The 13,940-nt window shown below is 43.9% G+C and overlaps 2 protein-coding genes across 4 annotated transcripts in view; both read right to left on the reverse strand.

Annotated features, from left to right (window-relative positions):
• The window catches only part of LOC137147810 (dual specificity protein phosphatase 22-A-like), a 41,352-nt gene extending 38,636 nt beyond the window's left edge, over positions 1-2,716 (reverse strand). Inside the window, exons 1-2 of one of the 2 annotated variants that reach the window (XM_067540199.1) lie at positions 2,564-2,716; positions 2,361-2,436 (exon numbers count right to left, since the gene is read on the reverse strand). In XM_067540199.1, coding sequence (XP_067396300.1) covers positions 2,361-2,381 — 21 coding nt within the window. In that variant the 5' untranslated portion in view covers positions 2,382-2,436; positions 2,564-2,716. Of the gene's footprint in view, positions 1-2,360; positions 2,437-2,559 lie in introns of both variants that reach the window. The other variant, XM_067540198.1, reaches the window with a different exon arrangement.
• A 4,652-nt stretch (positions 2,717-7,368) lies between these two features.
• On the reverse strand, positions 7,369-13,914 carry COX4I1 (cytochrome c oxidase subunit 4I1). Of its 2 annotated transcripts, none has more exons than XM_067540200.1 (5): positions 13,830-13,914; positions 12,061-12,134; positions 10,526-10,693; positions 8,456-8,587; positions 7,369-7,643 (listed from the first exon to the last, which is right to left on the reverse strand). In XM_067540200.1, exons 2-5 carry the CDS (start codon positions 12,131-12,133, stop codon positions 7,507-7,509), a joined length of 510 nt encoding a protein of 169 aa, XP_067396301.1. In that variant the 5' UTR covers position 12,134; positions 13,830-13,914; the 3' UTR covers positions 7,369-7,506. The 2 variants fall into 2 exon arrangements, with proteins under 2 accessions (XP_067396301.1, XP_067396302.1); XM_067540201.1 differs by having other exon boundaries at positions 10,526-10,690; positions 13,830-13,912.
• Between the last annotated feature and the right edge of the window lie 26 nt (positions 13,915-13,940).

The raw sequence follows: 13,940 nt of genomic DNA on the forward strand, positions 1-13,940 counted from the left end.
GAGGATTGGAGCTGGGCTACCAGCCCGATGGTGTATGATCAGTGACTGACCCTGTCTAGAGTCAGTCTGGGAATGATTTTGGCTATGCGGCTGCTGCAGCTCGCAGGCCATCCGAGGACTGAACTCTGTGCCCTTCTAAGGAGCTAAGAGAGAGGAGGGAAGAAAAGAAACCAGGCATCGAGGGCTGCGTTGCTCCTGGTAGAATAGCCAAGCCAGCAGCCGTGCATCAGCAGGGGCCGGCCCTTTTGCCTGCTGACTAGCCCCTGGGACTCTTGCATGACTGAGCACTGGAGGGAGCTACAGAGGAAAGCTCTAGTTACCAAGCTCTGCTTATGCATCCCACAGCCTGAGAAAGCACTGAGAATGCCCTTGGATTGTGCTCACGCCAGGACTGGGCCCCAGAGGCATGCGACCCTCCTTACGGGGCTTAGGGTGCTTGTTTGGTAACCACTGTGCTGGGTCTGCGAGTTCCCTTAGGACGCGCAGGTCACCCCGTCTGCTGCAGGGCTCCTCACATACAGCCTCTTCAGGATCTGGCCTTCGTGGGTAAACATTTCCCTGCGGTCCTTGCAAAGGGCTGCTCTGAAGCCTGTACTATCTAGGCTCACGACCTTCAAAGGAAACAGCAGGGGGCTCGCCCTCTCACCATTTTCTCCCAAGTCTTGCGAAGTTTAGCGCTCCTCGTAAAACTCCAATGCCCGGGAGAAGAATCTCTCTGTCTTCACTTTAAAAACAAACAATAAGTTGCTCCCCCACCCTGTGGGTGCAGAGAAAAGCAGGAAGCCAGTGCGCCTGAACAGCTCAAAAGCCAGAAGCAAATGAAAAGGAACCCTACTTTTTTTTTTAAATCTCAGGTTTTAAGCCAATCATCATGATTTTGCGGGGGGCTGGACTCACGGTATTTGACCATTTGGGTCTGGCAAGACTGGCTCCCTTTCCCTACCTCAGATAAGTGTCCTACAGCGGCCTCACCTCAGACACCCAGAATGCCCTGAAAGCTCTTGCTTTGATTCCAGTCGCCCCCACCCTGACCCCTTGAAGCACCATGAAATCTGGCCCTGGCTTTGATGGGTGGTGGGAACAGCTGCAAAGGGCCAGGAGGCAGGGCTGTAGTAGAGAAATAAGGAGTTAGTATATAGTATTTGCAGAGTCCTTTAAGATCCTATGAAGAGCTGGCTGAAATTGTTTGTCTCGAGCAAAGCATAAAAGGATTGGTATTTATATCACACCAGCTTGCAGAACTTCTTGGGTGTGTGAATGTGTGCGAGAATGTGACTGCCCTTTGATATTCTGACATTTACAATAAACATAGCGTATTGCCTTGTCTCCCTGAATAAGATCCTGCTAGTCTTTTCTTCTACAAGTATAACAATGTCCTATGGATAACGCATACCTACTCTCCTTTCTGGGAGACAAAGGAGTGTGTTAGCAGAGCACTGGATCTGCCCTGGTAGCAAAGCCCCAAATACTCAACTCTGAACATCCCCAAAGTTTGGAAGTTTTCAGTTCTGGCGCCATAAGACATAGGCCCCAGTCATGAAAGGGTGCCCCCTGCAGAGCTCTTACTGCAGGAGCAGGTCCATAGTTTGTCAGACCCAGGGCAATTTTGAAATCCAGGCTGTCTTTGGAGAAGTTCTCATAAAACAGTGTCCCAGCCTTTCTTGCAGGGGAGCCAGCCATCCTGTTTGTGAAATTGCTATTCTACCACAATGCAGCAGCATGAGGACAGCCTGACAAGAGTCTGCTGATCTGGCGTCTGGTTTAGTTCCAGAATCTAATTTTAAATTAGAAAAGTCATGCCTCTCCTGGTTATTTAGGGACAGGAACAGTAATCGATCCTTCCACTGCCTGCACTAGAGTCCAGCTGCCTAACACACACACCATCAAAATCTTTTTTACTCCAGCAACAAGAAATGAGTGTCCAGACCCAGTCTAACATTAATATTTTTTTCCCAACAGCTTTATCATTCCTTTCCAGAAAATTATTTATTTGTATTGTAGTAACACCTAGGAGCTCCAGTCATGGATCAAGACTCCATCATGCAAGGTGCTGTACAAACACAGAGCAAAAAGACAGTCCTTACCCCAAGGAACTTACTGTTTAAGTATAAGCAACCCAAAGATCATTGCTTGTTTAAAAAATGATATTTTAAAACCTCTTTTCTTTTCTCAGGAAAAGCTACTGTAAGCCTCTAAGCTGTGAGAATCAGAGAGGACATAGAAGGAAAAGACTTATTAGATCACTTCTAGGGCATCCCCTCTTTCCTGCTGGCCAGTGCAGGGCTCCTCTGGGCTGGACAGGAGTAAGAGATTCTTAATAAGCCTCAAATGTAACAGCTGCAGCTTTGATATGCATGTACCTTGCTCATTCCAGTCCCCATGACAGCTCTTTCACAAGGTAAAGGGCGCAGGTTCCCTCTCAGTAACCAGGATGAGCTGCAAAACAAAACAGGACAGTGAGATCTGCCTCCTCCGTAAGCTGTGTGCAGCTGCCAAGAGGAGGGAACGGGAAGCATGCACGAAGCAGGAGTTTGCAGAGCCCTAGCAAATTCAGCTCACCTACCAACCGCAGCAGCTCTGTGTAGGTCTCGGCTTCTCAGTGGGACGAGGGAGCACTGAGCACTACAGCTGGTGCAGGGCAGAGTGGGACTAAGGAAGGTTCCCAGGATGTGTGGCTCAGGTTTCTCTTCCGGATTCCCTGTCCCTTTGGGGACTCTCCCACGCACACAGGCTCTGAGGAAGCTTTTGGAGTTGTAATTTGCTCATCTCCCTGCAACTCCCACTGGGCCCCTTTCCCCCTACTTTGCAAGTCCAGTCCTTGATCTCACCCGAGTGTGTGCACAAGCAGCTGCTGCTGCAAAGGAAGGTGTTCAAAAGCTCTCCGTGGTGGTGCAGAAACGTAGCCCAGGCAGAGGATTTTAGTGAGCTGCTGTCTGTGCTCGCGCAGGGCCAAAGCAGCAGCAGCAAACACTTCCTTTGCTGATGCAGATTTCCAGGACATTCAGCCAGACATCTAGTGCCCTCCTGCAGTTGGCTATTTATCCCCCCTGCTGCTGCAGCCTGTCCCTATCGCCTGACAGTCTTGTCTCCCTCCCTTCCCTTTATTTTCTCTTCACCATCTGCTCCGATCATCTATCTGTTCGCAGCTCTCTCCCAAGTGCTTCACAGCACAGCAGAGCTCGCTCACCTGGTGGGCAGTATTCTGCTGGGGTGCTGTCTGGAGTAGAAACTCTACAGAACTTCTTCATTTCTCTCTCTTTGGAGGGCATTATCACTTCTGCTACTGTCAGACACATCTTCACAGCTACAAAGATCAACATACTTTTCAAGATCCATGGCTCCTCCTATGCATGCCTATTGCAACATGTGGTGTACCCCTCCAGTGCACTAAATGCCCCAAGAGTAACTAGGTTTTGGATGAAACCAGACAACCACCACATGCTCAAATAAACTCTCACAGTAAAATAAGACAAAAAACACCACATTCCCGTGGGTGAACGCTTTTCACAAAGCGATCACTGTGTCTGACCTATCAGTCCTCATCTTCAAAGGAAAGCTCATAACATCATCAAAAGATGAGCCTGGGAGCTTAAATTCATAACTTTGTTAGACATGGATTTGAGAGAGACACTGGATTTATGGCTTATTACAACAATTAGGGTTAGAACCAGAGACTTAACCGTAACCCTGGGTTATTAATTATTATAACAGCCCTCCCTGTCTTCCTTTTCTCCCTATGACTGGAGGTTTATTTAGGAACCACTTCACCTTGAATGGTCCCTTGAAATACCTGTTAACTGCTTCTGCTAAACAATTGGTTCCACATTGTATTTAGCTGCAACACTTTGATTAAGATTCCCAGACCTGAAGAGCTCTGTGTAAGATGGAAAGCTGGTTTTTCTCAGCAACAGAAGTTGGTCTAATAAAAGATATTACCTCACCCACCTTGTTTCTCTAAGGTCAGTAGAGTTACCCCTGATTATACTGGTCTGAGAGCAGAACGAGAGCAAAATTCTGCCATTTGCATCATGTAAATTCAGAATCACTTCATTAAATCAGTGGAATTACTCCAGATTTACAGAGAAATGCGATTAGAATTTGGCCCACGGTATTTAAATGACTTTTTTGCAGTGGAGGGAGATGTTCAAGTAATTGAGCATTTAGTGGGGACAAGGGGGAAAGAAGGTGTTAAACCAATCTAACATTCCCTCCAAGGAGACTGAAATAAACACTCTTCTGGAGAGGCGCAAGATTACTTTTTACTTCGAAAGAATCAGCTTTAAAAACGGCTATGTACAGTAGCCACCAAAGATCAGCTTTAATAGCACACCCTAGAGGCCCTTTGCACTAGGAAAAGCAAAACAATTGCAGTTCAGCATAGTAGTTAAAACCTTGCGATCTAATACCTACCCTCCAGCATTTGATGGAATTTCTGCATTATCCCTAAATCCCCATCTTCAAAAACTAACTGCATTATCTGGAAGCAATAAAATGGTAGAGGAGAGACCTAATTCTAGTTCCCAAAACAGATGGGGAAATTTAGACTGAAAAAAAAAATATTGAACTAACATGACCCACAAAAGGTAGCAACATTGGTTCACAGGATGATACTTACAAGTGCTTTGAACTTCATGGTCATCTTTCTCTTCCAAGCTTAGAGACAGAGGCAACAGAATTTTGCGGTCAGTTTTACTGCTAACATGTTGAATATGCTAAACAGACCATACTGCGCTCACCTTTTAACATAAATTCCATTGGTCTGAGGCAGCCCAGTGTACATAGATGGAGATATTTCAACGTGCACAAGAGTTTGATACACAACTTCCCTTGAATGTCAATGGGAGACAGGCATCTGCCTGCCTTGGAAAATCTCCCCCTCAGTGTTATTCTAAATGCATGCTGACAGGTTCATTTCCTGAAGCAAAGATTGACCGCTTGACCTTTGGTAGGTTAGATACTGGATACTGGCATAAAGGACGAGAAATGTAGGTTTTTTTCCTGGCCATCCTCACCACAGCATTGGAGTGCCAAACATGTGACTGGCTTTAGACTCAGGACAGGCACCTGCGAGGGAGGAGTAGCATTGTCTCCTATTTTGAAGGCAGGGAAACTGACACAGGAAGTTAAAACCTACACTTCAACGCCATCTGATTTGGGGTCAGAGTGCCCAGCTTTAGACACACAGGGCCTCATTTTCAGAATTGTTGAACTGCTGCTCACTAGGAACTGTGAGCACTCAGCACCTCTGGGGAACAAGCCTAATTTTTGAGTACCATGCTTGAATATGCACAAACTGAGAGACCGCTTTTAAACATTTTGGCCTAATGACTTGTCCACAGAAAGTCTATGGCACAGGTCACTGTTCGGACAGGTGTCGCCCTAGGAAAAATCCAGCAGCTACAGGATGTAGGAAATGACCCCAAAGGGTGGCACACTCCACAACACCATCAGTACTGACCAAATATTGTGACATTATGAGGCACTGGTCAGGCACCTGTCATCATCCCCCGTGCAGCTGGATGTGCCGTCTTTATGTCTAAATTACATCACACGATGCCATTGCTGCAGGAGAAAGGGTGTTCAGATGGAAGGTGTTCAGACCAAGTTTAGGTAAATACAAGGGGATTTTAGGTAAACAAAACATCATTCCTATTGTTGGAGGCCCAGTGCAATTTGAGTTGCCAGACTACTGTCCTACAGGTATAGCTTCAGTTGCTTGCTTGGCTATTCTGACGCTTGTAGCATGACATCTTCTGGTTGGCAAAAATAAATAGGACTACTACGTAACCTTGCAGATGTCTCAGTTTCTGCACACCACGGCACATAAGACGAAACACACAACATGTATGCTTGCAGCTGCACATAGATAACAGTGATGGGAACAAGAAGTTATGCTTGAACATCAGGGGGTACAATTTTTATTGCCAAGGGGTATATTTTTATACCGCCCCTCCTATTACCAAATATTGTTTTGACGACCCCATTTATCATGGTAAAAATAAAATGTAGTCAAGGGTAAAAACCCAATGTAGGTAATTAGCATATATAAGAAGTAAAAAGGTAATTAAGTAAAAGCTGTTAAAGTATGAAATGTCACTACTTAGACAAAGGGGCACGCTCCATCAACACCTGACTCTGCAGGAGGTCCTGCTGGTCGGACTGACTCCCTGGCGGGGCCACTAAAGAAAGCCGATCCCGTATGCAGCCTTCTGAGTAACTGCTTGGCTCCCCAAGCTTAGTAAGTATAATATTGTAGTTAATTTTAGGCTTTGTATATCTATAGAAAACCTTGCACATTAAACCTTATTGATCTGCAAATAGGGCATACCGTGTCTCACTGGTATTCACACTAATCACTAAGCATCCAGTATCAACACCTATTAGGCAAGCTATTACTCATTTCTAAAAACTGTAGTGCTGCTGACGTTCCTCCGGCGATGAAGTGATCCATCTATATAGTCTCTCATCCAAGAGGGTGACAAACTGTAAATAGTAAATGTGTACCTTGAAATATAGTCATTGCCACATGCTGGATGTTTCTCTCCTCCCTCCAGTACATTTTGTTCATTTGCATTTAAAAAAAATAGACTAGTCAGGCTCAATCACAGATGAACTAGTGGCCTCTCCTCCTCCTACTTTATTATAAACCTCCCAGGCCCTCCAGTATAGGTGTGGAACTGACCCTAGGTCAGAATGAAAATGGAGGTCAGAAGCCAGATTGTGAAAATTCTCAGCCAAGGTTTCTTTTAAAAGAGGTGAGGAATGAAGTTAGATTGAAATCTGTCAAACTACTTTGTTCTGCACACTGAAATTCTGGCTGTGGGATGAAGATATATTCCACAGCAGCTTTCCTGGAAGCTGTGCTCTGCTTGTACTGCATGCAGTTCAGATCTTTATGTAGCCATACTGACTTCTGGCTGTGCAGCAGGAACACTTTAGATACATATTCTTCGGACTGTTTCTGCTAAAGCCTTGGCACAAGAATTCCAAATGCTACGTGCTAATGAAAGATAAATCACCACTTAGTAGGACTTCCAGCTCCAATGGCTCAGATAAAAGCACTTGGTACACAGCAGCATGAAACGTCACTATTTCAGTAAAATGCAACTCATTAGAAGTGACTGACTGTGAGATCATGTACTGGAGCTTTTCTGAACTGCATTTTTAATTTTGGTGTTATTCTCCGATAAAATAAGACTCCCTAAATTAAAAGTAATGGAAACAGGTGTTTCATTCCCTTTTACTGAACCTGTAGTGCTGTACTATCAATCCACGAAATACAGTAGTACTTAGAAAGACTTTGCCCCTTAGTAAATTGCACTAATCATTACAGCCTACATAACTGAAAGCATTGAAGATCAATACAACTTTCAAGTAAACCATTTATTAGCATTTATATTTGAGTGGAGAGTTTTTTTCCAGTACATAAGCAGTGAGTTCACATGTACGTGATGGAATCATTTAAAATTCAAGTGGACAGCAGGTCCAGCGATCCCAGGAGTGATTTCACTTCTTCCATTCGTTCTTCTCGTAGTCCCATTTGGACGAGATGCCCTCGATTGGGTTAACTCTCATATCCAGCATTCTCTTGGTCTGCATAGCCACCCATTCGTCAGATAAAGTGTGAGGAACAGGACCAAGAACTGCAATTCAGAATTCAGTAGGGATCTTATTGTGATACAAGGATGTCCGATACAAGCACTTTTATCAAATAAATTGTTTCATGAAATCAACTCAAAGCTGATGATGCACATTAAAACACCCACCCAGTTAGTAATTCCCAACAAATCTAGTTAGTTTGCTGCATGAATCCTAAATGTCCTGTCACTGATTTGTTGATTGGCAGGGATGCTGTGAGAAGAGGCAGCCTTCTCCTCTAACTCACCTGGTTAGCAGTTGTTAGTGCAGAAGGAGATGCTAGAGGAATCCTGCTGACTCTCTGTTACAGGTAGCTCATTTAACTGCGCCCTGTGACAGAGGGGAGAATGGCTGTCTTTGAGAGAAAGGGTCTGGACTGCACAGTCCTAAATGAGAGGAACCCTAGGAGCTGCCAAACATGTTGAGAAGGTTCTTATTTTCCTTGTAAATGAAGCCAGATGCTCAGAAGGGGGTGAGAGTTTTGATTCTATAGGGTTGTGACTCTGTTTTGGAGCAGGAAGGGAAAGTTATGTGATCACTGCTACACAAATATGGATTCCCCAAGCACATCTGATTAAGATTCCTGGATGATTAAGCTATTTACCTGCTTAAAACGCGTGGGAAAGAACCTTGCAGAAACTAGCATGGCTTAAGGTTTCAGCTGTCCTGAATCTTCACAGGGTGACACAGTGGCTATCAATATCATGCAAGATTTGCAGTTCTCGGCAGTTTATGGTAGGGAAATCTTTTTTATATTGAAAGCTGAGACAAGCTAGCGTTTAAGAATTAAGGTCATCCTTACATGTTGCTCACTTACCATATGTCTTCTGCCAAAGGATCATTAAGCCAGCAATGCCAACGAAGAAGCACGCACCACCAATAATAGTCTTCCACTCGTTTGATCGCCTGTTCATTTCAGCAAAAGTCTTGTTGAATTTGATGTGATACACTGAAAAGGAGAAAGCGTCAATCTTTTTTTACTGCATTATTTGTGAGCTACACGAAAGACTGCTTCACTGAGGTTTAACAACATAGCAAATGGCTCCCGAGATTGCACAGAAACTACAGTACATTTGTTTTGAGTCTATTATGTTCTGGGATTTTTTGTAATCACTTAATTTCTCCACAAGTTTATAGCTAGTGGAACTCAACTGTGCCATATCTATTTTAATCCCGCTTTTCAAACAGTTCATAAAACTGTGTGAATCACTCAGGTTGGCACAGCAGTGGCCGAAATCCTTGTGCACACGTGCTGGGGAACATACAGAGAGACACTAATTTGCAGAGCTAGTTCTAAATTGCATGGATGTTATAACAGCTTTTCAGTTCCGTACCATCTTCCACACAAAGATCTCAAGGTTCTTTACAAACATTAAGCTTTTCATTACACCTTTGAGTTAAGATACTCTTTTTAGCCCCACTTTTTAAATGGGAAAACCAAGGCACTAAAGTGATTGTATCACCTTGCCCAAGGTTTCTCAGTGTCTGACAGAAGCAGGAATAAAACCCAAATCTCCTGACTCCCTGCATGGTTCTTTTGTTTGAATAGGAATGGCCTTGTAGCTAATCTGGTGGCTGAATTATATTTGAGGTTTTTTAAAAGGCTATTTCTACTCTGTTTTGTCAGTGTTTAAGGTAGCTTAAAAAATATAATTTAAAATGCTTACTGAATATGTAGAGAAGCTTCAGAAAGACAAACACATTACCCCTTACAATGCTGAAGCGACTAAGACACAAGACATTGGCAAAGAGCATTGGGAACCCTCACTAGATAGTTCAGTACAGCAGACTGGTATAAAGATGCAGTTTTACCAGAAACTCTAGATGCATCTGTGTCCAAGTCCGAGTTTTAGCCAATAATGTTAAGGTTCATTTAATACTTTATTGATCAACTAAAAGTATGCAAATATTTCAGTTCTGTGCAGTATACCTTGCAATTAATATGATCAGCTGCTGTTAGCAACAAGTAAAAACAAACCATTCTTATACTTACAGCAGTTCCCCATCACAGAATAAAGAATCATAGAATCTAATTGAGCTTTTCTTATGACATAAGCGGGGGAGCTGGGAGGTGCTAATGTACTCCATTATCCAGTGTGAAACTTGAGTTTCACCAGTTTCCCTCTCCTTCAGCCAACAACTTAACTCTGCAAAATGGGTGTAAAGTAAAAGCTTGCGGAGAAGGGGGGGTGAGGAGGAGGAGAGGAGAGAAGCAGGAGGTTCTAAAGCTCTAACAAGAGCAAGAGGATTCTCAGAAAGCCAGAGTAAGCAGTAGGTCAATGTACACAGCCTGATGTTCTTGACTACAGTACAGACCCTAAGCGCATTACAACTTAAGTTGGGAATCATAAATGAGCAATTATTTCAGAGGTCTTAAGAACAGCTCTCAGTTGGCTGAAGCAGCTGGACACCCAGAAGTGAAGGAGAGAACTTGCAGGGTGATTCTGAGGTAACCCCCAAGACACGGAATCCATACCTTTTGCTAACATAATTACCTTTATACAAACTTTATCATGAGGTCTTTATCAATGAGTTTAGGCATCAATGTGTATCACAGTGGGTAAAAAAAAAAAAAAAAAAAAAGCAAGCCTTTGAGAGTAGGACACGGAGGGCTTTTGCACAGAGGAGTTCCAATGACTTCAACAGGGCTCCACACTGACCCAAGAGACTCTACCCACATAGACTCATTTGCAGGATCAAGACTTAAGACTAGAGAGAGTTGGAGATTCTCTTCTTGGCTCATCTGTTTCCCTGAGAGATGTCCATCAATACTGCATGCATAACAGACCTGGAAGATGTCCATCAGTACTGAATGCATAACAGATCAAATTACAATCATACAGCTGTGGATAATGTGTTTTATTTTTTCAATGCCCTGAATACCTACATCCAACCTTCTCATCAATGGAGAGGGCACTCCATGATGCCTTTTCCTTTTCTTTCAGGGTTTTCTGCTCAGCAGAGAGATTCTTTACATACTCCTTTTCAGGCAGGGGAATGTCACGACGATCAAAGTAACCTCCAATAGTGAACTCTTCCACTTTTGCAACACCTGCTTATGAGATTTTAAAAAAAAAGTAAAATGTACATATGTGCAGAAGCCAAAAATACCAGGAGATCAAAACTGAACTTTTAAGGTTAAAAAATGCCAAGTAAGAAGTTTTAATGGGGAAAAAAATGCTTGTCTGATTTTTAAAATTACTGTTACAAGAAAACATCTAAAATTACTAGAACTGAACGATTAAAAACAGTAATTCTTTACTCACTTTGTGTACTTTGTGTGTGTATCACAGCAATAAAGGAGAGACTTTTTTAATTCCCATCAGTAAACATTTTCAGACTACAAAAATTGGCAGTCTCAGAGGAACTTGTAATACCTGAAACTACTTTCAACTATTTTTTCCCCTCCCAAAATTTTATTCTATTTCAAGTTGACAATCTTCCTTTAAAATATTTAGAAAGCCCTCAAGTTATATTTTCCTACGCAATTTTGTCCAATTATCCTATCTAGGTTCTTATTAATCCAATATCCCTATAGGACTACTGTAGTTCTAGGATGCCATCTACTGGTGATGACACAGATGACCAACTAAACGTTCTTGCTACCGGACTAGTCAAGCCTGGTCTACACTAGCAAATCAGGTCAGTTTAACTGTAAGTCAGGGGTGTGAAAAATCCACATCCCTGAGTGGCGTTGTTAAGACTACCCAAGTCCCTGTGTACAGCGTGCTAGGTTGACAGAAGAATTGTGGTGCAGCTGTGTCGCTGTAGTGTTTTAAGTATAGATATGCCTTAAAGCAGTGTCTCTCACTACTCCTTGATTCGGTTTTCACTACGTTGTTTCCAGTCACAGCTTGATATTTGCATAATATCCCATCCTTTCCAAACACACTTAAGTTTGAAATGCCCAGCCTATGCTGGGTCAAGAAATAATATACTTATAGTACCAAATTACTGAAAAAAATTATTCCCAAATAAGCGTGCTGCTAACAAACCACGTTTGGCTCTTATAGAAATTGCTGTTATAGCAGAGACAGGTCTGAGCTTAGAACAATTGCAGACTTCAGTGTACTTTTATCTGTCTTTTAGAGAAATTTCATATTGCTCGGCTCTTAAGAACATTGATAGAGGATAAACTGTATTTTTAATGATCATTGTTACAAAAATTCTTTAAATGCAATTTTGGGATCCTCTTGTGTAGTATTTCCAAATATTTTGTTTAAACAAACAAACAAACAAACAAAAACAGTTTCTTCTGTTAAGAGGACTTCCCAGTCTTTGCTATTTGTACAAGTGATTAGCTTGGGTTTTATACAAGCTTGTTTTTTGAAGATTTAAAGCTACTCATACTTGGTGATATAAGAAGAGGTGGATAAAATGTTGTTACTTTTGCTTTCATACCTGAAATTAAACAATACCTACCATGTTCTCTCATGCAGATGGAGGTGGAAATGGCTCGCTTGCCAATTTGGCTCAATGCCCTAGAAGCCAACATTCTAAAGAGGAGAAACCAGATGTCAAATTTACAGATACAATTGGAAGAATGCTATCCTTCATCAACTAGAATATAACGATGCACTTGAAGACTGATGCGGTTTTTTCCAGGCTTCTTCTCCTAAGAAATCACATCACTGCCAAAACCTCATCAACTTTTCCATGACCTTTCAACAAACCGGAGCTCAGGGCAGAAGGGGTGGTAATAAGGAAACAGATTTCAGATGCAATCTTGGAATGGGAAATTACAAATAATTAAGATTATTTCAATAGTAGTGAAAGATCCTGCACCAAGGGTTAAGGTGAGTCATTACAAGGTCTACTAGAAACAGAGAAACTAGATTTTGATTGACACTAAAACATGCATAAGAAAAAAGTACAATGTTCTCATTGTGAAGATGAGTATTTAATATATTTTGCTCGTGTTACTAAAACCACTTTAAGTTACTAAAGCTAAAATAATTTTTTTAGTTTATTTTTCTCTCTACTTTTCATTCCTCAGCTTAAGTAATGACACGAGAACTGTTAGTGCAAAGTAAAAATCCCCTGTAAGCAAGGCTGAAACTATCAAGATGCTGCTGTTTGGGATGTTTCGACTCTTTTGGCAAATTTATGTTTTCTTGAAAATTTTGAGGAGAACTGACAAGTCAACAAGATCAATACATTTAGAAAAATCCTAGACTCCTTATTCAGTGCTTCCCAAGGAGTCCCAAATAATATATAGTTAAAGGCATTGGTCCAGGCCAGATTTCTCAGTCTCTTCACATAGCGAGCCCTTATCAAAAGTTAATTTTCACAACCCCTTACGTTTACTATAAAAGAGTAAACTACACAGCCATTATAATATGCCTGTATAATTTGTGTGTGTTACAAGAGGTTGACGGAATACTCGACCTTGAAAAGTAAGAGTGTGTGGGGAGCGGAAGAGCGAGACTGTCTTTGTATTAAACGGTTATAACATTTTCAGTGCCTTCCAACACCTGCCCCGCTTTCCCCCCCCAGACACACGTGCCAGGGGTCTGCAACCCACTGATCTGGGATGAAGCAAACATGCTCTGCCTGACGGTGACTTTAATCAATTACCATCTCCCTGCCCGGCAGGGACATTGCCAGCAAAAACCCAGGCTTCCCAAATGGGCCGAGACGATGGTGCTGGCAGCGCCGACAGGCCGAGGAGCCAGCAGAACCGCTCCGGCCCAGCCCAGCCCGGCTCTCTCGGCAGCAGGGGCGGTTTGCATGTTGTAGCCGGCCTTCAGTTAGTCAATCCCCGCTCCGCCGCCGGGGCCTCGACGAGGGCGGGCTTCCCGGCTCCATCTCCCACCGCCTCCCTGCAGCCCGCACAGCCGGGCCGAGCCCGGGCTGTGACCGACCGACCGACCGACCGACGGGGCTGGGCGGAGACGCCCGCGAGGGAAGCAGCGGGAAGCGGAGGCCGCAGGGGCCTGTGAGGCGGCGCCAGGCGGGTGCAGCGCAGCCAAGGACACAGACACGGGGGGGGGGGGGTCACGGGGCACCTGGGATGAGAAGGGGGGCCCGTCTGCCCCCTACATGGCCCACAGCCCCCCAACAACCGCAGCGAGCCCCCCGGCGGACAGCGCTCCCCCCTACCCGCTATGTCCCTCCCCCACCGGCATAGCCCCGGGCCGGGCCCCCGCCCCCTCTTCACGGAGCCTGAGCCGCCCCCGGGCCGCTCTCACCCGCCACCGCCAGTGACCTGCCGACCGTCCTCTACGCTTCTACTCGTCTGCGCTGCGAGGGGGGAGGGGGTGGGAGGACGACGGAGAGAGAGAGAGAGAGAGAGAGAGAGA

The sequence above is a fragment of the Emydura macquarii genome, unplaced genomic scaffold (assembly GCF_026122565.2).
Source record: "Emydura macquarii macquarii isolate MOO-44397 ecotype Brisbane River unplaced genomic scaffold, CSIRO-AGI_Emac_v2 contig_561, whole genome shotgun sequence".
Classification (NCBI taxonomy): Eukaryota; Metazoa; Chordata; order Testudines; family Chelidae; genus Emydura; species Emydura macquarii.

What these genes read in the sequence shown, in the direction of transcription:
- COX4I1 (XM_067540200.1), bottom strand. Translation starts at nt 12,133, where the DNA reads ATGTTGGCTTCTAGGGCATTGAGCCAAATTGGCAAGCGAGCCATTTCC. An exon ending in CATCTGCATGAGAGAACATG is followed by an intron (nt 10,694 to 12,060) that starts GTAGGTATTGTT and finishes AAATCTCATAAG; the next exon opens with CAGGTGTTGCAAAAGTGGAA. An exon ending in CATTGATGAGAAGGTTGGAT is followed by an intron (nt 8,588 to 10,525) that starts GTAGGTATTCAG and finishes TCTCCTTTTCAG; the next exon opens with TGTATCACATCAAATTCAAC.